Raw genomic sequence first — 25,979 nt, 5'->3', positions numbered from 1 at the left:
TTTCTAAATAACCCTTGCCATCTGAGGTGGGAAATCTACAAGATGATGGGTAACATTTTTTATTAAATTCACCAGATCCTTGATAAATTCATTTTTGCTTTTAGGGGAGGGATGTTATTTCCTCCGACTGTGTAATGGAAGTCTTTCTCGGAAGATTGTAATGTTTGAAACATCTTTCAAGTTATTCCACTTCCCATTTCCATATATTGTGATGGTGGCTCAGCGTGACTCATTAGTTATATTAAAAGTGTTCCAGTCGTCGCCCTGGTTTGGATACTTCGTGCCTGAGCTTGTAAGTTGCACTCGGAGTTGCAGGTTGTTTGGATTCTGTCTTTATATTCTGTATCTTCACACGGGTAAAAGGTAAGATGTATTTACGGTGATTTATAAAATGCTTTAAATTGTGCATTATTTATAGATATATTGAATATTAGGTTGTACACATGCTTTATTCCCAGGGCTCAATGTGGATTAGGATCTGGTTCCTTAGATCTGAGGAAGGGAATAATAACAAATAACAATAACAATAGCAAATATTTGGTATTTCATATTAAAAACAAAGAAAAAAAAAGACAAAGGAACACCTTTGTATCTAATATATACATGTATGGGATCTGTTATCCAGAATGCTTGGAACCTGGGGTTTCCTGTGATCCCTGGCGTTAAATACACTGCACCTCTACAGCAAGTATTAACTTGAGTGCTTGCACCATAAGGAGTTCCATTACCATATAAAAACATGTGTTTTTATACAGGTCATGGAACTCCGAGGTGACTTCTAATATCCTTATATTTTGCAACAGGGGGTACTTTATTTATTATAATACACACGTTTCAGTGAGTCATGTGACACAAATGGCATCACTAAGCTTTGAAGCTCTGGTTAGAAATGATGACATAATTAATCTTTTTATAAGGATATCATTTACAGTATTTTCATGGCTCTTGTGTAATATATAGCTATATATATATATATACACAGTTAGGTCCATACATATTTGGACAGATACCTTTTCTTTCTAATTTTGGTTCTGTACATGACCACAATGAATTTTAAATGAAACAACTCAGATGCAGTTGAACTGCAGACTTTCAGCTTTAATTCAGTGGGCTGAACAAAAAGATTGCATAAAAATGTGAGGAACTAAAGCCTTTTTTTTAACACAATCACTTCATTTCAGGAGCTCAAAAGTAATTGGACAAATTAAAAAACTGAAAATAAAAATGTTAATTTCTAATACTTGGTTGAAACCCCTTTGCTGGCAATGACAGCCTGAAGTCTTGAACTCATGGACATCACCAGATTCTGGGTTTCCTCCTGTTTAATGCTCTGCCAGGTCTTTACTGCAGCGACTTTCAGTTGTTGTTTGTTTATGGGAAGTTTAGTCTTCAACAAGTGAAATGCAGCTCAATTGGCTTCAGATCAGGTGACTTGGCCATTCAAGAATATTCCACTTCTTTGCTTTAATAAACTCCTGGGTTGCTTTGGCTGTATGTTTTGGGTCAATCCAATCAATGTGAGTGCATTTAGCTGGATTTGAGCAGACAGTGTCTCTGAACAGCTCAGAATTCATTCTTGTGCTTCTGTCCTGTGTCACATGATGGATAAACACTAGTGTCCCAGTGCCACTGGCAGCCCAAGCCATCACACTGCCTCCCAAATGTTTTATACAGAACTGTGCTATGCTTTGGATCATCAGCTGTTCCACGCCTTCTCCAGACTTTTATCTTGCCAACATTCTGGTAGAGGTTGATCTTGGTTTCATCCGTCCAAAGAATGTTTTTCCAGAACTGTGCTGGCTATTTTAGATTCTTTTTAACAAAGTCCAATCTAGTCTTTCTATTCTTGATGCGTAAGAGTGGCTTGTACCTTGCACTGCACCCCCTGTATTTACTTTCATGCAGTCTTCTCTTTATGGTAGACTTGGATATCGATACTCTACCTCCTGGAGAGTGTTGTTCACTTGTTTGGCTGTTGTGAAGGGGTTTCTCTTCACCATGGAAATGATTCTGAGATCATCCACCACTGTTGTCTTCCGTGGACGTCCAGGTCTTTTGCGTTGTTGAGTTCACCAGTGATTTCTTTCTTTCTCAGGATGTACCAAACTGTAGATTTTGCCACTCCTAATATTGTAGCAATTTCTCGCACGGGTTTTTTACTGGATTAAGGATGGCTTGTTTGACCTGCATGGAGAGGTCCTTTGACCACATGTCTGTTCACAGCAAAATCTTCCACATACAAGCACCCCCCCCCTTCAAATCAACCCCAGGGCTTTTATTTGCTTCATTGATAATGATATAACAAAGGAATTGCCCACACCTGCCCATGAAATAGACTTTGAGTCAATTGTCCAATTACTTTTGAGCCCCTGAAATGAAGTGATTGTGTTAAAAAAAAGGCTTTAGTTCCTCACATTTTTATGCAATCTTTTTGTTCAACCCATTGAATTAAAGCTGAAAGTCTGCAGTTCAACTGCATCTGAGTTGTTTTATTTAAAATTCATTGTGGTAATGTACAGAACCAAAATTAGAAAAAAGTTGTTTCTTTCCAAATATTTATGGACCTAACTGTATATATATATATACATGTATGGGACCTGTTATCCAAAATGCTCAGGACCTGGGGCTTTCCGGATAACGGATTTTCCCATAATTTGAATCTTGTATCTTAAGTCTACTAGAAAATCATGTAAACATTAAATAAACCCAATAGGCTGGTTTTGCCTCCAATAAGGATTAATTATATCTTAGTTGGGATCAAGTACAAGATACTGCTTTATTATTACAAACAAACAAATGTTGGTGCAATGCACTCTGGTAGGCCACACATAGGTCAGACTGATAGTAGTTAGATAAAAATAGAAATCCTTTATTTATATAAACATCTCTTGCCTAACGCATTTCGTGTCCCTGGGACACTTACTCGTAGGCTAGCATGGGCCACCGATCTACTTTGGTGAGTTGTTCCATTGGTGAAGTTTTGTGCTTAAATATTTCTGGTCTGCGTGACTGTTTTATTATTACAGAGAAAAAGGAAATAATTTTTAATAATTTGAATAATTTGTATAAAATGGAGTCTATGGAAGACAGCCTTTCCATAATTCGTGACTTTCTGGATAACGGGTTTCCAGATCCCCTATTTTATATATATATATATATATATATATATATATATATATATATATATATATATATATATATATATATATATATACCAATAGTTTCCAAACCAGCACTCCCTTTAGTGAAAAAATTAAATTTTTATTATTACATAGGAAATAGATACTATGTAATAATAAAAATTACATTTTTTCACTAAAGGGAGTGCTGGTTTGGAAACTATTGGTGTATGCAAAAATTACCGTGCACCCCTCTCTATTCTACATTGCCTTGGAGTGCGGATACTCATTGGAGAATTATATATATATATATATATATATATATATATATATATATATGTAGGGGACTGGTAAATTTGTCTCCCAGTATTATGAAGCAGGCAGTCCCCTAGTGTTATATACGACTAGCTGCATTCTTTTTTGAAAAGTGAATGCCGCAGCACTGTGTCTCTTTTCTGGTGAAAAGACAAATTAAATGTATTAAAAGTGCATGTACAGCCATATATATATGAGTATAGGACCTTTTATCCAAAATACTCGTGACCTGCCGTTTTTCCGTAAAATAATTCATAATTTGGATCTTCATACCTTAAAGCTACTAGAAAATCATGTAAACATTAAATAAACCCAGATAGGCTGGTTTTGCCTCCAATAAGGATTAATTATATCCTAGTTTGGATCAAATATATTTATTACAGAGAAAAAGGAAATCATTTTTAAAAAGTTGAATTATTTGATTAAAATTGAGTCTATGGGAAACGGCCATCCTGCAATTCAGAACTTTCTGGATAACAGGTTTCTGCATAATGGGTCCCAAACATACAATCCTATATATATATATATTAGATACAATGCCAATATTAAACCATACTGATGGAGAGGTCAAATTCCCACTCATTTGCACATAGTCCTGTGGCCTCCCAGTAATTAATAATAATAATTACTAACTATTAATAACTATTATTATTATGCAGCTTATAATAAAGATATTGCCCTCTATATTGAAGTCACTTGCTGGTAAGTGCTATTATCTTCATTGGAAAACAAACCATGAATGCAACCCTACTGGGCTTTGTCAATAAAATATGAGTAATTTTCTGCCTTCTAGTGTTTACATTTAAGTTGCGTCCAGGGTTTCTTAAAAAAAATATTTTTTTCCAAAAGGTTTGTTTTATTAGAGAAAGTACAGGTGGAAGTACAGGTATGGGGGTCTGTTATCAGGAAACCTGTTATTCTGAAATTACGGGAAGGTCATCTCCCATAGACTCCATTTTAATCAAATAATTAAAGTTTTATAAAAAATGATTTCCCCTTTCTCTGTAATAATAAAACAGTAACTTGCACTTGATCCCAACTAAGATATAATTAATCCTTATTGGAAGCAGAACCAGCCTATTGGGTTTATTTAATGTTTACATGATTTTCTAGTAGACAAAGTATGGAGATGTAAATTAAAAAAATTCCCCTTATCTGGAAAACTCCATGTCCCAATCATTCTGGATAACAGTCCCCATACCTGTGCCAAATAAAGAGTTTACACCAGGGTTCCAGTCTATTGTGGCTCATCTTTTATTGCAGTGTTGAGTTGAATGGTACTTTTCCCAGTGCAAGACCCTTGCATGATACATGATGCTTCTCCTCCCCTCCCTTTTCTCCTGACACGGGGTTCCTACACGTAACAACTCAACAAAATCTGATGGCACACAGGACTAAAGGAATTCTTCCAAATTTTATTTCAAAGTGGAATGCAAATGCAACGTTTCGGGGAATAAAATCCCCTTTGTCAAGCACATAAGACATCAGACTGTGTATATGTGACTAATGCAAGGTTCAGGGAATCAGCTTGGGCATGGAATGGGAATCCGGCCAAAAACAAAATGAAAGAATGAAAAACAACCTCATTGGAATATGATGTAACCTGTTCCCAACATTTGCATTTTACAATCTGGATAATTTCATGTTGAGAAAGTACAACATGTAATTATACAGAAAGTAGTGTAGGAGGGGTTTTGCTCACCTTTACTTAAAGAAAGGGCTGAGCCTGTGCCCAGGGCCCACCACAATAAATCTTCAGGGGAGGAGGCCTGCTCCCACCTCTGCATCCACCAACCTGCAGTGCAATTTAGGGAAATGATAAAGGGCACCCCTGTCCCCCGGGCAGGTCTGCTGAATTGTAGCTACACCACTGTTTCCCTGATTATTACTTGCTGCCCCGCAGTGTCAGGCAGGGCCGGATTTGCGGCAAGGCCGCATAGGCCCGGGCCTAGGGCGGCAAAAAAATAGGGGCGGCATGCCGCCCAGCCGCATTATGGGGACGCGTGCGTCCCCATTCATTTACAGCAGCTGCGCCGGCGTTTTTTCGCCGGCGCGCTGGGAAGGGGAGGTGAGGTGGGCGCTAGGACCACGCGGCCGCCTGGTCGGACCGCGCGGCCTAGGGGCGCGCCTCATTTAAATCCGGCGTTGGTGTCAGGTGGCCCTTGTCTTTAATCGGAGAAATCATCATAGGGGTCATTTATCATTTTGGATACAAGTGCAGTGTGCAAAGGGTAATTTCAGATCTGAGTCATCATGTTTCTTACCCAGAATGCAAGAATTTACCAAATTGACCTCTATGTCCAATTGATGCAGGCAAATGCAGCAACCATAGAAAGAACCTTCAAGGTGGCAGTAGATCTAGGGTTCCCCAATGTCTATAGGTGCACTTGCGCTCAGTTCAGAAGAGAAGGCAAGAAGAAGGTTCACACAAGAAGAAATTCAAAAGAGACTTGAACAGGTTAAGATTAACAAAGGTCCAGGGCCAGATGGTATTCATCCCAGGGTAATTAGCGAGCTTAGCTCTGTGATTGCCAAACCTCTTTACTTAATTTTTCAGGATTCATTGAGATCTGGTATTGTGCCAAGAGACTGGCGAATTGCTAATGTGGTGCCTCTATTCAAAAAAGGATCCCGTTCTCAGCCTCAAAACTATAGGCCAGTTAGTCTGACGTCAGTATTAGGAAAGCTTTTCGAAGGGTTAATAAAGGATAAGATACTGGACTTCATAGCAAATCATAATACTATGAGTTTGTGCCAGCATGGTTTTATGCGTAATAGATCTTGCCAGACTAACTTAATTTCTTTTTACGAGAATGTAAGTAGAGACCTCGATTCTGGGATGGCAGTGGATGTGATTTACTTAGACTTTGCTAAAGCATTTGATACAGTGCCACACAAAAGGTTACTGGTTAAATTAAGGAATGTTGGCCTGGAACATAGTATTTGTACCTGGATAGCGAACTGGCTAAAAGATAGACTACAAAGAGTGGTGGTAAATGGAACATTTTCTAATTGGACCAGTGTTGTTAGTGGAGCACCGCAGGGCTCTGTACTAGGTCCCTTGCTTTTCAACTTGTTTATTAATGACCTGGAGGTGGCCATTGAAAGTACTGTTTCTATTTTTGCAGATGATACTAAATTGTGCAGAACTATAGGTTCCATGCAGGATGCTGCCACTTTGCAAAGTGATCTGTCTAAACTGGAAAACTGGGCAGCAAACTGGAAAATGAGGTTCAATGTTGATAAATGCAAGGTTATGCACTTTGGCAAAAATAATATAAATGCAAGTTATACACTAAATGGCAATGTGTTGGGAGTTTCCTTAAATGAAAAGGATCTAGGGGTCTTTGTAGATAACACGTTGTCTAATTCTGGGCAGTGTCATTCTGTGGCTACTAAAGCAAATAAAGTTCTGTCTTGTATAAAAAAGGGCATTAACTCAAGGGATGAAAACATAATTATGCCTCTTTATAGGTCCCTGGTAAGGCCTCATCTGGAGTATGCAGTTCAGTTTTGGACTCCAGTCCTTAAGAGGGATATAAATGAGCTGGAGAGAGTGCAGAGACGTGCAACTAAATTGGTTAGAGGGACGGAAGACTTAAATTATGAGGGTAGACTGTCAAGGTTGGGGTTGTTTTCTCTGGAAAAAAGGCGCTTGCGAGGGGACATGATTACACTTTACAAGTACATTAGAGGACATTATAGACAAATGGCAGGGGACCTTTTTACCCATAAAGTGGATCACCGTACCAGAGGCCACCCCTTTAGACTAGAAGAAAAGAACTTTCATTTGAAGCAACGTAGAGGGTTCTTCACAGTCAGGACAGTGAGGTTGTGGAATGCACTGCCGGGTGATGTTGTGATGGCTGATTCAGTTAATGCCTTTAAGAATGGCTTGGATGATTTTTTGGACAGACATAATATTAAAGGCTATTGTGATACTAAACTCTATAGTTAATATAGGTATGGGTATATAGAATTTTAATTAAAAGTAGGGAGGGGTGTGTGTATGGATGCTGGGTTTTCATTTGGAGGGGTTGAACTTGATGGACTTTGTCTTTTTTCAACCCAATTTAACTATGTAACTATGTAACTATGTAACAAGCAGCAGCCCTGAGTCTAAATATGTGGAGGTGCAAGGAGTGGCTTTGGATGCAAGTACCTGAATGGCAGCAATGTAACTAGAGGGGGGCGGGCCCTGGCGCAGAACATGCAGCCGGGACCCCCGCCGCCTCCGTACGCCTGGAATCTGCCCAGAATCACCCAAAGTCAGTGGCGTGCGAGCTGCCGGGGGGTGCGGGCCCTGGCCCAATCGCACCCCCTGCTCCCCCGGTAGTTACGCCACTGCTGAATGGTGCCAAGAAGTGTAACAATTGGGCCTTTTTTCCTGTGGCCGTAAATGCCATTGCAATGGCACGCATGGTGTTGGCCTGTTTGGACCCTACTTGCTGGAGGAGTAGTAGTTGCTGGAGACCCTGAGGTACAAGGCTTCAATATCTTGTGTGTTGATCAGTGGCATAACTAGACGTTACTGGACACCACAGCAAATTAATTTTAGCGCCCCCCAACAAATCCAGAGGTTGAACTGTTTTATGTTGAAATTGCCCATTAATTAGAGCTTCATGGGGCCCCCTGTACCTTATGTGTCCCCTGCAGCTGCAGGACCTTCTTCGTCTGTAGTTACACCCCTGGTCATGATAGATCTTTGTTACCATGGACCTTAGTGTCTCATGCAACACATGCTGTATCGGTTGTGACTTGCTAGATCGGAGATGGGTAAGAAAAGGCAGTATCTTCTGGACCATAGAGTGATGAAGAGTTTATCATAGTGTTACAGTAGGTTTATGCCAATTGGAAAGCCTACTTAATTGTTTTCACTGTAGATAGACATATGCTGTGCTGTTGTTGTTGGAAACACCTTAGAAGAGTAACTTTTACTTAATTGAGGAATAGTCGTTCCAGTACAGAGGCAGATAGGAAACGTTAGGAGACCATTATTAGAACTTTGTCAACCTAATCTGGGGTGTCTTGTGTGTCATGGTTCAAAATATCAAGGAGTGAATGGCAAATATAGATATTCATGGGGGACACTAATGATTAAGGGAATTAGAAGAGAAATTGAAAGTAGAATTCTCCCAAATAGGAACTAGTGCTTGACCACCATGAGTGAATGGGGCATTAGTGTATGTTTCAGTATAAGGATTGTTCTGAATTTATGGAGAAATGGGTTGGCTGCCCTGCTATGATGTTCCCCAGTAAGTTAACTATAGAGGTGCATAAGATTTTACATTATTCACATGGAAGCCAGTAGCATCTACAAACAGTTGGGTAGACAATGTACATGTGAGATAAGAGCAAGTGGTCAGAATGAAAAATGGTGGCAACAAAAATCAAATGCAGGCTCAGATATCCTTCAGACAAGGTGGGTGAGGTAGAATGATTAGAAAACCATTAAAAATGGATTCAGAGTGATAAAACAGGGGGACTCTTGTATTTGAAAAGGGGAAACTTCTGCTGAAATCCTTGGAAAAAATCGCATCCTAAGCAATGACAAAGACATGGCTTGAAATCATCCCCCCTCCCAGGGCTACTGTAACTTAGACCACATTGTCCCCATAGACTTTTTAAGGTCACAATTCGATGAGGGAGTGTATGGCAGAAGAATACAGATAATTGATACCTACAGGGGCGTAACTACAGAGGAAGCAGACCCTGCGGCTGCAGGGAGGCCTAGGAGGTATAGGGGGCCCATGAAGCCCTATTTCATATGCAATTTCAATAAATATTGGTAAAACAGGTCAATCTCTAGACATTTTGGGGCCTAAAAAATAATTTGATGTGGGGGGCCCAGTGATATCTTGTTACGCCAATGCATACCTAGTTGTTGGGTTTACAGACAGGCTACTGCCAAGGCCTCCACCTCCCCATGCATGCAAAATACAATTTGTTAAACAGAAAAATCATTTTTTAATATATACAGATATGAGATCTAATGTCTGGAATGCTTGGGCCTCCTTGGGGATATCTACCCAGTCAGTCTATTCCTATTTGACTGGAGATGAGACCCAGTGGTGCCCCATGGTGAGGAACCTACAGTATCTGCTTTCTAATAATTTACTGAAGTAAAGAGGCTGCTCATGATTTCTTAAACCATGATCCCCTGGGAACACAATTTACAGAAATTAATAGGGTAACATCTTGCTGGGTCCTGGAACACACCTTCCTGAGGGGGAGGGGGTTTGGAATCAAAGCTTTCTTTGTTTTTTAAAGACATATTTTCAATGGAGGAAAGGGACAATACTGAAAAGTCCAGTGACAATAAGGCAAAGCCTTATAATATAGCACTATTCCTGTATCAGACCTGGAAACCATTTAAAAGGCACATAACTCCTCTATGGGTGCTGGATACATGTATAATGTAGATAAATATATGTAAACATTATTGAGCCAAAATCAAAATAAACTACATATATAGTTTTTTTTAAAAAACTGCAGGTTTTAAAAAAATCCCTTACTTTGTCAAATGGGTTCTTTCACTGAGGGAGGCCATACTGTGACCATAACAGAGACTCTAATATGCAAATTTCAGGAGCATGCTCAGATTGTAACACTGCTTTGAGTATTCTACCCAGAATGCCTTGTTTAAGTAAACTCCTCCACTAGAAGTATCAGGATATTTCCCTATCTTGTCCCCTGCTGGTGATGTTATTATGCAAATGAAGGTCACACACTAACTTCCAGCAGGTGGCAGCACTACTGAACAGCAGCTAACACACAGGTTTGGCTGATTTGAAAATAGCTTAGAAGGGTTGATAAGCAACAAGGAATTTCAACTGAGCATGTGCGAGATTTCAGAGCTACAGTTGGTTGGGAAGATATAGGTAGGAGGAGCCAGTGAAATCCAAGATGGCTGCCTCAGCTAGAACTGCAGGGGAGATAGGGGAGATCTTGCAGAAGGAATAGTGAGCTGATCATTTACATTATACAAACAATTCTAACTGTTTTAAAAATCGGATTTCTTGAACTTTCACATAGTGTATTTACTTAGTAAATTATTTTGGTAATGATTGGTGCCCTTTAAATGCTTAATTTGTTTTTCCAGCAAATGGAATTTGTGAAAGTAATAGCCATAATTCTACTGATGTACACAAAAAGGACTGGGAGTGAAATGAGAAACAGCATTGGTAAGTATAACTACAAAATGTTATCATAGGTACACCAGGACTACTGAATTTCAGGAGATTTCTCTTGGGGAAGTACATCATGTGGTCTAGGCAACCAACATTGGTAGAAGCCCAAGAACATACCCAAGTAACTACTCAAAGACAATGGCCGCTTACCCCATGAGTTGAACCTCAACTAAACCTCAGAACATTAGGGATGTAGCGAACTGTTCGCCGGCGAACTAGTTCGCGCGAACTTCGACTGTTCGCGTCCGCCGAATGTTCGCGAACGTCGCGCGACGTTCGCCAATAGGCGTTCGCGTTCGATTCGAACAAAAATCGTTCGACCATTCGACCATTCGATTCCTTCGACCGCTAAAATCGAAGGATTTTCATTCGAATCGAACGATCGAAGCCATTGGATTGAATGAAATCATTCGATCGAATGGCTTCGATCGTTCAAATCGAACGATTTGCGGATGTTCGAAGTTCGCGAACTGTTCGCGAACTGTTCGCATTTTTTGCCGGTGTTCGCGAACGGCGTTCGCGAACACATAAACGGCAGTTCGCTACATCCCTATAGAACATAAGATGACTATTTAGATGTTTCTCTGAAGACTTTCATGAAGAAGAAAGCATCAGTTCTATTTTGGGGTCTACGTCCTAAAAAGAAATGCAGGAGGTGGAATTGTGTTTTAGCCATTTTTGTCAGCAAGGCTAAAAACAGCAGGAACAAAAGAACTTTGTAAAAAACAGTTTTAGGTATTTATCGTTTAAATGTAAAGAGTAAAAATCAGTTCAATGGTGGCAAGAAAAAAAGGAGATAAAGTAGAAAACCTTTGGAAAGGTCACCAAACCCTTACACTATGGTGATTTTTCTTGCCCTCCTGGAAGGAGAATACCTTTATTTTAATAATCTCAAGGGCCCCAGTTAGTTTTGTATATGTGTACGATAGTTTCTCAAGCTGGGGGTTATTTGCAGAGGTTCAACTTGATGGATGGTTGTCTTTCTCAACCCAAATAATCTACGTTACATAAGGTATGTCTTTGAGCTGGCTGAGAGCATATATATGGAGAGTACCCACACCCCAAATGCACCAATGATCTGACAGGCTACACCTCTGCCTTTTTATAATGGGATTATTACGCAAAAGGAGCTTGTGGCCAGACTCCCTTAAACACAGTGGCTGGTTGGGCAACACTTAAACGGCAAACTAAGCCAATTACACATTTAAAAACTTGATAGAAAAATAAACTAAAAGAAGATTACAGTATATATATATATATATACAGGTATGGGACCTGTTATCCAGAATGCTCGGTACCTGGGGTTTTCCAGATAATGGATCTTTCCGTTATTTGGGTCTTCATGCCTTAAGTCTACTAGAAATTCATTTAAACATTAAATAAACCCAATAGGCTGGCTTTGCTCCCAATAAGGATTAATTATATCTTAGTTGGGATCAAGTACAAGCTACTGTTTTATTATTACAGAGAAAAAGGAAATCATTTTTAAAGATTTGGATTATTTGGATAACATGGTGTCTATGGGAGACTTTCTGGATATCGGGTTTCCGGATAAGGGATCCTATACCTGTACACACACACACACACACACACACATATATATATATATATATATATATATATATATATATATATATATATATATATATATATATATATATATATATATATATATATATATATATATATATATATATATATTCATTAATTATTTTTTCATTGGGCAAAACAGTCAGGAACCCAACCAGGAAGCGTTGACTCACAGGCTCACAATCCAAACACCTTCTTTATTCCCATTACATACACGCATATATCTTTCTTTCCATATCACCTCCCCTTTTCTCTCACCTATGAATCAGGAAAACATTTTTAGATTGTTAAAAGAAAATGTAAGCCAAGATCTGCCGGCACTGGTGCAATATGTTTTAGTAAATCAACCCTACTGCAAGTATCATCCATTTATTCCTTCCAAGGTAAACCTGTCGATGTTGAATGTCTGGATGATTTTGGTGAGTGTGTAGAAGGCAACCTATCTTGTAAAAAGTGCAAGGGAAACTTTGAAGGAAACATAACCGCAAGATGCCAGAGGGATGAGTGGAAGCTGGTCTTGGAAAACTGCGTCTCTCCTAACATGCGCTCCCTTCTCTTGGTAAAGAACAAGTTCATCATTTATTCAGTTCAATTAAATAGTATTTGCTGGATGTGTCCAGTTGCCAAGGCATTCTATAGTCTTCTGCTTTGGCCTAATACTCGGAAACTCCCCACCCAACTGCCAGCAATGTTCTATACAATTGTTTGATAGTGAGTGTATACATGGGTGTTATAACATTTGTGCATCTTAGTCCCTCAGACTGGGCACCAGAAATAAATGGGCTTGTGGAATAAAATGATGGCAATTATGTCAGGAAGCCAGATGGATGTCAACTTACCATAATTAAAATCTGGGAGGTTTTTAGCCATGGCCGTGTTATACCTAATGACTTCAACCAGGCGCAACCTAGGAACCAATTTAGAGGTGCCAATCCAAAGGAGGCTCCCCATGTGGGTCTCCAGAGCTAACATATGCAAAAAACAAGAAAGGGATTGCATACTCAATTTGAAAAAATAAAAGATATTTATTACATCAAAAAGAAAAAAATGAAACAAAAAGTTCCAAAATCAGTAGTGAGCCCAACGCGTTTCGACCATAGTGGTCTTCCTAATGGGCACAAATAATGAAAAAGAAAAAGCCAACGTCCATCCTGCCATGGTCCAACCATACCCTCTACTCTGCCTGCCTCCGAGATATAAATACAAGTGAATACCAGACCATCCAGGATGGTTGATATAGAATGGACATTGCACAAGAGGTCTATTGTTTCATTAGTTTGGGTCAACAGTTAGCTGTAACCAAGGGCTGACATGGTACTGTACATTAGCAGATGATATTCTGAAATCTGCTCGATCAAACTGATTGATATCCATAGTACATATATACAGGTATAGAGCCTATTGTCCAGAATGCTGGGGACCTGGGGTTTCATACCTTAAGTCTACTAGAAAACACTGTAATAATTAAATAAACCCAATAGGCTGGTTTTGCCTCCAATAAGGATTAATTATATCTTAGTTGGGATCAAGTACAAGTTACTGCTTTATTATAACACAGAAAAAGGGAATCGTTTTTAAAAATTTGGATTATTTGGATAGAATGGAGTCTATGGGAGACAGCCTTTCTGTAATTCGGAACTTTATGGATAATGGGTTTACAGATAACGGATTCCATACTGGACCCTCCTATATACATATATACCAGGAGGTACATGAGGCCCTAATTACATATATATTGATAAAACAGATCATCATCTGGACATTTCAGGGGCCCTAAAATTAATTTGCTAACATGCAAGAGGTGAACGAACATATTGATTTACTTCAAATAATGCAGCTTAGTATATATTACATATAACAGCATGTCATATAAAAAGGGATAGATTCCCCATTATATATAATGTTCAGACCCACAAATAATTGTTTTTCTCTAATGTAACTGCAGGATTTTGAAACAGAGACAACCCTTCTTGGTGACTCTTGGGTAACTAAACCAGAGTCTTTCAACCCTGAAGTAGACCATGGACAAGACCAATGTTTGATGGTTCCTCGCATCTCTTCAGAAATCCAGAAAGAAAGGACGACGGCGGGAAACATTGTTTTAATAGTAACGCTGCTACAGAAAATCTCTCTGCGCTGCTTTATCAGGGTAATTGTTCCATCTATCAACTCAATATGAAACTTCTAGACCAGGGGTCCCCAACCTTTTTTTACCCATGAGCCACATTCAAATGTAAAAAGAGTTGGAGAGCAACACAAGCATAAAATAGTCCCTTGGGGTGCCAAATAAGGGCTGTGATTGGCTCTTTGGTTGCCCCTATGTGGACTGGCAGCCTACAAGAGGCTCTACTTGGCACTATACTTAGTTTTTATGCAATTAAAACTTGCTTCCAAGCCTGGAATTCAAAAATAAGCCTCTGCTTTGAGGACACAGAGAGCAACATCCAAGGGGTTGGAGAGCAACATGTTGCTCGCGAGCTACTGGTTGGGGATCACTGTTCTAGACGATACATGTGTGGGAAGAACAACATTTTTATAAATTGTTATACTAAGCAACTCACAATATATTTTATATATCCTTGAAAAAGGTCCCCAAGTGGGATTGAAAGGTCAGATAAGATGCTATCACAATAAAAGAGCATGCATTTACTATATATATATATATATATATATATATATATATATATATATTCATCCCTGTAGCATCAGCTTCTATGACAGGCAAACCTGTCTGCAAAAATAAATGTTGTTTTGGATGCTGTACGATTAGAAGTGTACCCCCAATATCCTCTTCTTATGCAGGGAAACATTCACAGACCCCGTGTAATAATGACTTCCTTAATTTACGTCTTCCGTTTGAATAACAGTGTTTCTTTGTGTCTTTGTAGCTACGATCTGAAGAAAACGTACAGGTAAGGATTTGTATTATTTTATTTTAGCCAATGCAGTAGCTCTGAATGGGTGTTGTGTGGCTGTTAGAGGAGAAAAGAAGAAATAGGGAGATAAGAGAATCACTCATGTATTATAAGGGATAATCTACCCCCTACTGTAAATGATAAGGATATTAGAAGTCACTGAGGGGTTCTGTGACCATATAAAGACACAAGGCTGCAGGCTGAGTTATACAGGGAACTCTGAGTATCACTCATGTATTATAAGGGATAATGTACCCCCTACTGTAAATGATAAGGATATTAGAAGTCACTGAGGGGTTCTGTGACCATATAAAGGCACAAGGCTGCAGGCTGAGTTATACAGGGAACTCTGAGTATCACTCATGTATTATAAGGGATAATGTACCCCCTACTGTAAATGATGAGGATATTAGAAGTCACTGAGGGGTTGTTCTGTGACCATATAAAGGCACAAGGCTGCAGGCTGAGTTATACAGGGAACTCTGAGTATCACTCATGTATTATAAGGGATAATGTACCCCCTACTGTAAATGATAAGGATATTAGAAGTCACTGAGGGGTTCTGTGACCATATAAAGGCACAAGGCTGCAGGCTGAGTTATACAGGGAACTCTGAGTATCACTCATGTATTATAAGGGATAATGTACCCCCTACTGTAAATGATAAGGATATTAGAAGTCACTGAGGGGTTGTTCTGTGACCATATAAAGGCACAAGGCTGCAGGCTGAGTTATACAGGGAACTCTGAGTATCACTCATGTATTATAAGGGATAATGTACCCCCTACTGTAAATGATAAGGATATTAGAAGTCACTGAGGGGTTGTTCTGTGACCATATAAAGGCACAAGGCTGCAGGCTGAGTTATACAGGGAACTCTGAGTATCACTCATGTATTATAAGGGATAATGTACCCCCTACTGTAAATGATAAGGATATTAGAAGTCACTGAGGGGTTCTGTGACCATATAAAGGCACAAGGCTGCAGGCTGAGTTATACAGGGAACTCTGAGTATCACTCATGTATTATAAGGGATAATGTACCCCCTACTGTAAATGATGAGGATATTAGAAGTCACTGAGGGGTTGTTCTGTGACCATATAAAGGCACAAGGCTGCAGGCTGAGTTATACAGGGAACTCTGAGTATCACTCATGTATTATAAGGGATAATGTACCCCCTACTGTAAATGATAAGGATATTAGAAGTCACTGAGGGGTTCTGTGACCATATAAAGGCACAAGGCTGCAGGCTGAGTTATACAGGGAACTCTGAGTATCACTCATTAATTATAAGGGATAATGTACCCACTACTGTAAATTATAAGGATATTAGAAGTCACTGAGGGGTTATGTCACCATAATCGTAATTATAGCTTTAAGAAATTATAAACATAGTACAAATCAGTTACATAGTTCCATAGTTATATAGTGTTGAAAAAAGACAAAGTCCATCAAGTTCAACCCCTCCAAATGAAAACCCAGCATCCATACACACACCCCTCCCTACTTTTAATTAAATTCTATATATCCATACCTATACTAACTATAGAGTTTAGTATCACAATAGCCTTTGATATTATGTCTGTCCAAAAAATCATCCAAGCCATTCTTATAGTCATTAACTGAATCAGCATCACAACATCACCCGGCAGTGCATTCCACAACCTCACTGTCCTGACTGTGAAGAACCCCCTACGTTGCTTCAAATGAAAGTTCTTTTCTTCTAGTCTAGTGTTTCTCAGGAATCTGTAAGTGTAAATGTTACATGCTGTTTAATTCATATTATTTTGAATTGAAAGGATTACAGTAAGATGGCAAACCACATACTCAACACGTCGACTATATCCAACTGGTCACTGGTTCTACAAAAGAATGCCAGCTCTGTACTTCTAACTTCTCTACATGACCTGGCATTAAGCATGGCCTCCAGCAATGATACTTTACCAAGAATGAGTATCCAGAAGGATTTCCTCTATCTGCAAAGCAAAAACTTTTCAGAGGACAATGATTTCACATTTCACTTTAACAGCACCCAACAGCCGGCCAATGGGCAGATCTTTATTGAGAAAGAAAAGGTGCGAGACCTGTCAGAATTGTTTGCTGTCAGTTTGGCTTATCCAACCCTCGGAAACATTTTGCCCACTGAATCGGACAACGTAAGTGTGAATGGACTTGTGATGTCCCTGGCACTGAGCTCTAACGTCAATGAGATTTTACTAAAGTTTGAGAAAGTCAATAAGTCATTGAGTATTAACAATCACTGTGCAGCCTGGGACAGAGCCAAGAAAACATGGATCCAGGACTCGTGCCAAATGCAAGAAGACTCGGTCAAGCACACTGTGTGCAAGTGCAACTATTCCGAGAACTACCTTTCCTTTTCCATTTTAATGTCCCACAAAGCCAGTGTTGACCCAGCTCTTCATTACATCACACTGATAGGCCTGGGGATCTCAATTTGCAGCTTGGTCCTCTGTTTGATCATTGAGGCTTCGGTATGGAGACACATAACAAGTCACAGAACTGCATACATGAGACATGTGTCCATAGCAAATATAGCGGTGTCATTGCTCCTTGCTGATGTCTGGTTCATAGTTGGCGCTGCCACTTACAAGACCAAATCCTCAGGTGTTTGCATCACGTCGACATTTTTTACTCATTTCTTTTACCTCTCCTTGTTCTTCTGGATGCTCATTATGGGTTTGTCCATCCTCTACAGAATATTCCTGGTATACCATGATATGAGTGCTACCCGGATGTTGGTGATACTGTTTTCTGTAGGCTACGGCTGCCCCTTTCTAATAAGCATTTTGACGTTGGTCATAACTTTGAGTCAACCGGGCAAGCCGTACACAAGGGAGGACAGTTGCTGGTTGAACTGGGAACCTTCCAAAGCCCTTCTTGCCTTTGTCATTCCGGCATTCTTAATTCTGGCTGTAAATGCTGTGGTTACCTGTACAGTTATTTCTGTTTTACTGAGACCTTCCATAGGGCAAACACCAAGGGCCAACGAAAGAGGCTATCTGGTCCAGATTGGAAGATGTGTTGCTATTCTGACACCACTTTTAGGACTAACTTGGGGGATTGGTATTGCTACAATCATAGAAGACAGCTCTATAGTATTTGATTATCTCTTTACAATACTAAATGCACTCCAGGTCAGTATATTTTCACTTTCATATTGTTATATGGATGTGGATGAGTTGCCTTAGTAACTTAGAGTTGCCTTAGTGCACAGTGGCGTAACTAAGCACCGGAGGACCCTGGTACAGGAATGGCACCCGGCCCCCCCCCCCATGAATCATGCACTGGAGTACTGCTGCTTGGCATGTTCCCGCTGTAAACTCTCCCCCTGCCCAGCCACCTGCGATATCTGTTATTGTGGCTCCGGTGGGCCCCAAGGCTGAGCGCACCCCTGGTAGTTACGCCCCTTTTTTGGGATAGTCTTCACTAAAACAATTTACAAGTTGTTCTGGTCGGCATTTGAAGCATTGGTCAGGAACAGGAGAGGGGAAAGTGTAATCCACACACCCAAGAAAATTATCAAGTGCCACGTGTTCCCCAAAAGATTCCACAAAATCCCCCAATGTGACAGAGTGAAGTTCTATATAAACATGCCTGCTAGTATTATTCCATAAATAGTGCCCCTGATAAGCCTGCACTTTAAAGAGGGTTCATGCAGTCAGGAGACTTCTGGGAAAGCCGAGCAGGTAGGAACCATGTACTGTATCACTAGTTCACAGTGCCCAGGTAATACAGCAGGACCCCGACTCCATTTAGGCTACGCGCCCAGCTCCAACATCACACTGAATGGTACAATACAATTAGGCTCTATACAACTTACCCAGCACAAGCGTACTTCATACATTCAATTAAGCAGCAATAAGCAAGAATAACAGCCCTTATTAAAACATGAAGTGAACATCCCACGTTATACAGTACATTTACTCTACAAGGAGCGACCATGTGAGTTCCCGCAGAAGTGAATGGACGAAGCAGTCCACGCAACTGGTGTTCCATTATGCATTCACACAGCCTGGCAGTTGTATAAGCACAGCAGGGCTTCGAGACGCAGCACTTTCAGTGGGCTCTTTCATACTGACAGCAAAGCATTGCGTATCCACATTAAAATGTCTAACATGGCCGGGCACAGGTTGTGCACCTGGGTCCCCCTCACACCCCTCTTGATGCCGCACTGCAGTCAGGCCTGGATTTGTGGAAAGGCCACCAAGGCCCGGGCCTCGATCTCCGTCGGGCCCCAAGGGGGAGCGGACCCTGATGCAATTGCACCCCCTGCTCCCCCGGTAGATACGCCACTGTTAGTGCATCTTAAAGGTCAAGGAAAAGTAGTATCAGTGGTAGTATCATGAATTCTAGCTTTACTTCTGACCCTATTCCAGCACTCTTCTTCTTCCACAAATGCACCGGCCCAGGATACTTTCCTTCTTCACATCAGGCCACAATACTCTTCCAGTGCCCCAGCATTGTCTACGCCACCCTTGACAAGCACATATGTCGTACAGACATTTTTATCCAATTTCCATACTGTGCTGAGGATGCTGGGACACCAGAAGATTATCCGGGGACTCAGTGTTGAGGAGAAAAATATCCCTGGTCAATACATTTTTGGAAGAAGAAAAGTGCCAACCCAGAGTCTGAAGTAAGTAATCTACCATTCCATGTCCTTTAAGTTGTCTATATAATTAAGAAAGAAAGCAGCAGTATCTTGTTTTGGATACTCAAGCCCACAGCAAAATGGATAGTATTGACTGAAAAAGTGTCCAAACTATGTCATTTGGGAGACCAGCAGAATTGAGGTCAAGCCCCGTGGGACCCAGGTACTGATGCTGCCAATAGTACTTATACAGTCAAATAGAAATATACAAAGAGTGCCATATTTACATTAACAGTACCTGTATATACAGTGTATATCATAGCACAGGGCATCTGTATTCAACTTTCTCCAAAGACACATCAGGAAATAACAAGATATTCTTCTACTGGTTAAAGGATCAAGATTTAGGCAGAAAATGCCCCCGCACCCCCAATTCTCCACGTACGGTGCTAGGGGTATAGGAGGACGGCCCCTCCACAGAATCAATGAACAAGTAACTCCAGCACACGTAGCTGCTTAAAGGATTTCTCCCGTGTTTAATGCAAATCCAACACGTACAACGTTTTGGGCGGCATACCCCTTCATCAGGTACACCCCTGAAACGTTGTATGTGTTGGATTGACATTAAACACGGGAGAAATCCTTTAAGTAGCTACGTGTGCTGGAGTTACTTGTTCATTAAAGGGTCAAGATTCCTTGATTTCTGTCTCCCCCGTTTATCTTATGAAATTTTTTTTAGAGATATTATGTATATTCTATTGCTTTCTTGGCTTTTATGAAGGTGATAGCAGTGGCAGCATTGGAATTCTTCTGTACATAGTGATATATATGAACATTTATTGGTCTTACGACCACCATCGAAATAATTTGTTTTCTTCCAAACATTTTCCAGGGCTTTCTAATACTGCTGTTGGGAACCCTAATGGACCCCCAGGTAAATATTTAGCTTTAATATAAGCCATCACTATCTATAGCACCATGCTCTTGGTTACCTATAATGCAAAAAGTCAGGACAGACACCTATAGATTTGCCCACAGTCCTGAATGAAGAACAGGTTTTACTTAAAGGGATACTATCATCGGAAAACATGTTTTTTTCAAAACACATCAGTTAATAGTGCTACTCCAGCAGAATTCTGCACTGAAATCCATTTCTCAAAAGAGCAAACAGATTTTTTTATATTCAATTTTGAAATCTGACATGGGGCTAGACATATTGTCAGTTTCCCAGCAGCCCCAGTCATGTGACTTGTGCCTGCACTTTAGGAAAGAAATGCTTTCTGGCAGGCTGCTGTTTTTCCTTCTCAATGTAACTGAATGTGTCTCAGTGGGACCTGGATTTTACTATTGAGTGTTGTTCTTAGATCTACCAGGCAGCTGTTATCTTGTGTTAGGGAGCTGTTATCTGGTTACCTTCCCATTGTTCTGTTGTCAGGCTGCTGGGGGGGGGGAAGGGAGGGGGTGATATCACTCCAACTTGCAGTACAGCAGTAAAGAGTGTTTGAAGTTTATCAGAGCACAAGTCACATGACTTGGGGCAGCTGGGAAATTGACAAAATGTCTAGCCCCATGTCAGATTTCAAAATTGAATATAAAAAAATCTGTTTGCCCTTTTGAGAAATGGATTTCAGTGCAGAATTCTGCTGGAGCAGCACTATTAACTGATTCATTTTGAAAAAAAATGTTTTTCCCATGACAGTATCCCTTTAATCTTTGAATGTATTTTCTGTGTCGTTCTAATGCATTTATTTACTGTATTGAACTTATGAGGATAGCGTTTTAGGGACTTTTGTATTTGGAAAAATAATTTTCCAAATCTCATGTTTTGTACCTTTATTTATTTAACTTGAGGGGAGTGGGGAACAAGGAATAACATTAAAAAGGAATGACAGTGTAAATTGACATGGAAACAGCTGGTGGAGTACAGCAACAATAAGCATAAAGAGATATACAGTATATACTGTACCAACATCTTATTCACAATCACAGTGGCCGTTATCTAATGAGGTGCCCATTGAGTTGTGACTTGAAGGTGACCTAGTCTATATTATGGGGAGTCGCCCCAAGCAGCAGGGTTGACATCGAGCCAGGGGCGTCCAAATTTTATCAAATTTAGCTGGACAAACGCGTTCCTCATCTGTCAGCCAGATAGAGGGGAGGGATGTGTTGATTAATGTTAGCCACTCTTTCGGGGTGAGTGAAGCAGCACCCATGCAATTAAGCACAACTGCCTTCTTAGCACAGTAATGTATTACCCTGGCCAAGGATCTGGTTTTATTCTAGGGAATAAGCTCCTTTTCTATCTGGCCCAGCAAACAAATCTCAGGAGTGCAGATGTTGCCAGATTGTCGACCATGTATTTCATTACCTTAGACCTGATTGGATGGCAGTCCCAGCCTTTGCACCTGGGGCTTGTGAATTCCTGCCCTTTCTTTGTAATCTTACAGGTTAATGTAGAGTTGGTGGGTGAATTTATACTATATCCAGTGATGAGCAATTTCTTTTGCCAGCCATAGATTGCCAGCAAAATTCTGCATTTCAGCATCTGTGAATTATTTTACAAAACAGGCAAAAATTTGGTGCAGAAAAATTCGATTTAACAAAAAATTCGGCGAGACAAAAAAAAAATCACTAAAAGAAAAAACGCCCATTGACTTTAATGTATTTGGACAAAAAGGTCACCATGAGAAAATTTCTGGCGACTTCGGAAAACGAAGAGCTCCAAATGCCTTCCCACCGGCGATTTTCATTGTAGCCGGCGGAAGGCAGTTCAGGGAGATTAGTCGCCCCAAAGAAGAGGAGATTTGTCTCCGGGCGACTAATCTCCATGAATCTGCCTGTGTGCAGATTTTAATGCATGATTTTTATGTGACTTTAATGCATTTTGACAAAAAAGTCGCCATAAGAAAAAATGCCCATTGACTAACGAATTTGGACAAAAAAGTTGCCATATGAAAAATGCCCATTGACTTTAATGCATTTGGACAAAAAAGTCGCCATAAGAAAAACACCCATTGACTGCAGTTTGTTTGGACAAATTTGTCGCCATAAGAAAAAAGCCCATTGACTTTAATGCATTTGGACAAAAAAGTTGCAGAGAGTTGGTATAAAAAAAGTTGATGCTCATTAACTTCAAAGAATTTCGCAAATTTTACATGGTTTTGTGAATTTTCGGTGAACTGAAGTAGGAAATTCACTCATCACTAAGCTTATCTCAGAGTGAGATAAGATCACTGTATAGGGATTCTTTCATTTCGTCCCACTGGGTGGGAAGGAGTTGCTGCCACCTGTGAAATCCAAAGATTTCTTTTTAACTATAATTCACAACAATTCTTTTTTTCCAACAAGTGGAAAATGTATTGTGTCCCAAGCAAGACGTTCCCACGTATGTTTATTATAGCAATATTATTGCTGGCCTGAAAAACGTTTGAATTGCTTATTAGAAGAGTCATGAACATATGGTAAAGATCAAGTTAAATTCACATACTTGTAAGAGTAGAAGTCAAAGATCTGTACTTATTGGCAAAGTTGTTGCACTTCTCTGTAAATCCCTATACATTATTGCTCCAAGTTTAAACTTCTGACCCTTACCTTCAAAGCTCTCTTTAGCAAAGCTCCTTCATACATTTTAAGCCTCACTTGCAATTCGTCCCCATACTACACCTGACATTCCTCTATCCTACTGAGTTTCAACTGTTCCCATAAAACTCAACTGCCTTAGGAAAAAAGATGGTTCTTTGTATCTGATTTTTGCATTTTGCACCCATAATAAATGAGCCCTTTGATGGTAGATGTAGCCTTTCATATAAAGCCTACATATGTTGTATTTTACAGTGGACTGTATAGTGATGGGTACTCTAAGTAAGACTTGTAATAAAAGGACAGTAACGCTCAATAAAATATCTGTCGAAATTATTCTGATGTAAACTGAGCATAAATAAAGTGGTCAAAGACTTGTACAGGTATAGGATCCCTTATCCGGAAACCCGATATCCAGAAAGCTCCGAATTACGGAATGGCTGTCTCCCATAGACTCCATTTTATCCAAATAATCCAAATTTTTAAAAATGATTTCCTTTTTCTCTGTAATAATAAAACAGTAATTTGTACTTGATCCCAACTAAAGCTGGCCATAGACGCAAAGATCCGATCGTACGAATCAACGTACGATCGGACTTTCCCATCTCCCGACCATCCACTAACCATTCAGATCAAAGTCTTTACCATTCCGATCAAATAAGAACAGATCACCCAATGTTCTGCCCCTGACAGCAATCGTACGATACTTATGTCTGACAACACTAGTGACAGTCTCCCACTGAAAATCGTACGATCGGCAATACACGCAGAGATATTATCGGCAGCTGACAGAAATTTTCTAACCTGTCTGATCGACCAAACGACCGATCTCCGACGGACGAAAAATGTCGGGACTCTCCACAAATGGTCCGAAAATCGTACGAATCCACGATTCGTATGATTGGATCTTTGCGTCTATGGCCAGCTTTAGATACAATTAATCCTTATTGAAAGAAAAAACAGCCTATTGGGTTTATTTAATGTTTAAATTAATTTCTAGTAGACTTAAGGCATGAAGACCCAAATTACGGAAAGATCCGTTATCCGGAAAACCCCAGGTCCCAAGCATTCTGGATAACAGGTCTCATACCTGTATAAGGGTAGGACTCCACAAACGATTCTGTCACGATCCACGACAAAACACAGCGTCTGCCTCCGACAGTCGTGTTGCGTCGGATCAACGCTGTGACACCATGCGACAATTCTATCTCTTACCTTATTTTTGTACTGCGTGTCGGATCGCGACAAAATCGTTCGTGGAGTCCTACCGTTACTGTAGTAATTTGTATATGGCTTAAGCCTCTGGTGTATGCAGTGTATTCTGAAAATCAAATCTGAACTGAAATAATTACCAACTAATGGGGAACATTGTCTTGTGTCTTGATTCTGTATGAAACAGTATTTACTATGACGGAAGAGACTTTAGTTTACTTCTTTTTATCAATAGGTGCGAAAGGCTTTGAAAACTCAAATAACATCCTTATCATGGAAGACATCGGAAACAAAGGTAATACTGTCCTTGCTGAAAATGTACAAATGGACATTGCTTCTTTATTATCATATTTTATTAGCCTTAAGGTGAAAGCACACAAAGCCATGATGGCAACTTCTTCCTCCTTGTCCTGCTGCCTGGTTGGGTCTATGTGGTGACTTCACTTATACACATGCCATAGAATTTGTAGATAGATGTCAACACATTGGAAACTTCTCCGGCCATTATGGCCTGAATGTCCATCCTTTGACCCTATCATAAGAATATTATAGACTACAGCTTTCTGCAACCCAAAGCATACGCAACACAGGGCATTTTGACCACTCAAGAAGATTGATGGTGGTCAATGTACATGTCCCTGCTGCTAGCGATTCCCATTCTTTCCTTTCTTCTCTGTAGCGCGCAGCAGGGTCTTAAATTGAGAATTGTGTGGGTAATTCAATGCATTCTGTTTGTACATTGCAGAATACATCAAGCAACCCCAAGAGTGGTTCTCAGCCACCAGATGTGAACAAGACTTTAGATGAAGGTAAGAGTATATTAATATACATACAGTTCTGCCATCAAACAATACACTTGAGAAGGTAGTCTGACCATGGAAAGTAGACAAAGACACTTAAGGGCTTGTTTACAAATGTCAGCAATGGGCTCCAGAAGAAAAAACAGATGCAATGTTTTTAGCATCCTTTTTTGTAGGGGCAGCTCTTTGCACTTCTCAATGGAACATAAGTGTCTGCACTTTCCTGGATGAAAACAGCATGAGGCAGTGTTGTATTTCTATTGCGTGGGCTTTTGATGGCATAAAGGTCTCCCCTGTCCCAGCCTTCTACTTGCCCCAAATTTGAGGGTTTTTCTAGGTTCTATAGGTACAAACCAGTGGGAGTACCCAAACCGAGGTTAGCCTTTACAAATAAAAAACTTCTTTAACAATATAATAATCACATTTTCCATTGTCTTCTAGAACTCTCCTAAAAAAACAGCTTCTGTTCAGGAGTCTAAATGACTATCATTGCCAGTTTGTATGCATTGCAGCTGCATGCTGGGAAGGTTGAAGATAATCCAGATGACAAGGATACGCTGGCAATGTGTGAATTCAGTCCTTTGTGAATTAATCATTTATGAATGCATGTTTTGAGCTGAAATCCCTTAGAAACATCCACTGTTA

General features: G+C 40.0%; 1 protein-coding gene across 1 annotated transcript; it reads left to right on the top strand.

The window, feature by feature from the left end:
- Positions 1 to 260: 260 nt before the first annotated feature.
- Positions 261 to 25,979, top strand: LOC108716248 (adhesion G protein-coupled receptor F4). The gene is made up of 10 exons (XM_041563583.1): positions 261 to 363; positions 10,537 to 10,618; positions 12,598 to 12,773; positions 14,160 to 14,363; positions 15,103 to 15,126; positions 16,931 to 18,286; positions 20,636 to 20,677; positions 24,770 to 24,829; positions 25,280 to 25,343; positions 25,776 to 25,979. Exons 2-10 carry the CDS (start codon positions 10,540 to 10,542, stop codon positions 25,784 to 25,786), a joined length of 2,016 nt encoding a protein of 671 aa, XP_041419517.1. The 5' UTR covers positions 261 to 363; positions 10,537 to 10,539; the 3' UTR covers positions 25,787 to 25,979.

The sequence above is a fragment of the Xenopus laevis genome, chromosome 5L (assembly GCF_017654675.1).
Source record: "Xenopus laevis strain J_2021 chromosome 5L, Xenopus_laevis_v10.1, whole genome shotgun sequence".
Taxonomy (NCBI): domain Eukaryota; kingdom Metazoa; phylum Chordata; class Amphibia; order Anura; family Pipidae; genus Xenopus; species Xenopus laevis.
The sequence above is the reverse complement of the archived record's forward strand: the minus strand, read 5'-3'. Positions and strand labels throughout refer to the sequence as shown.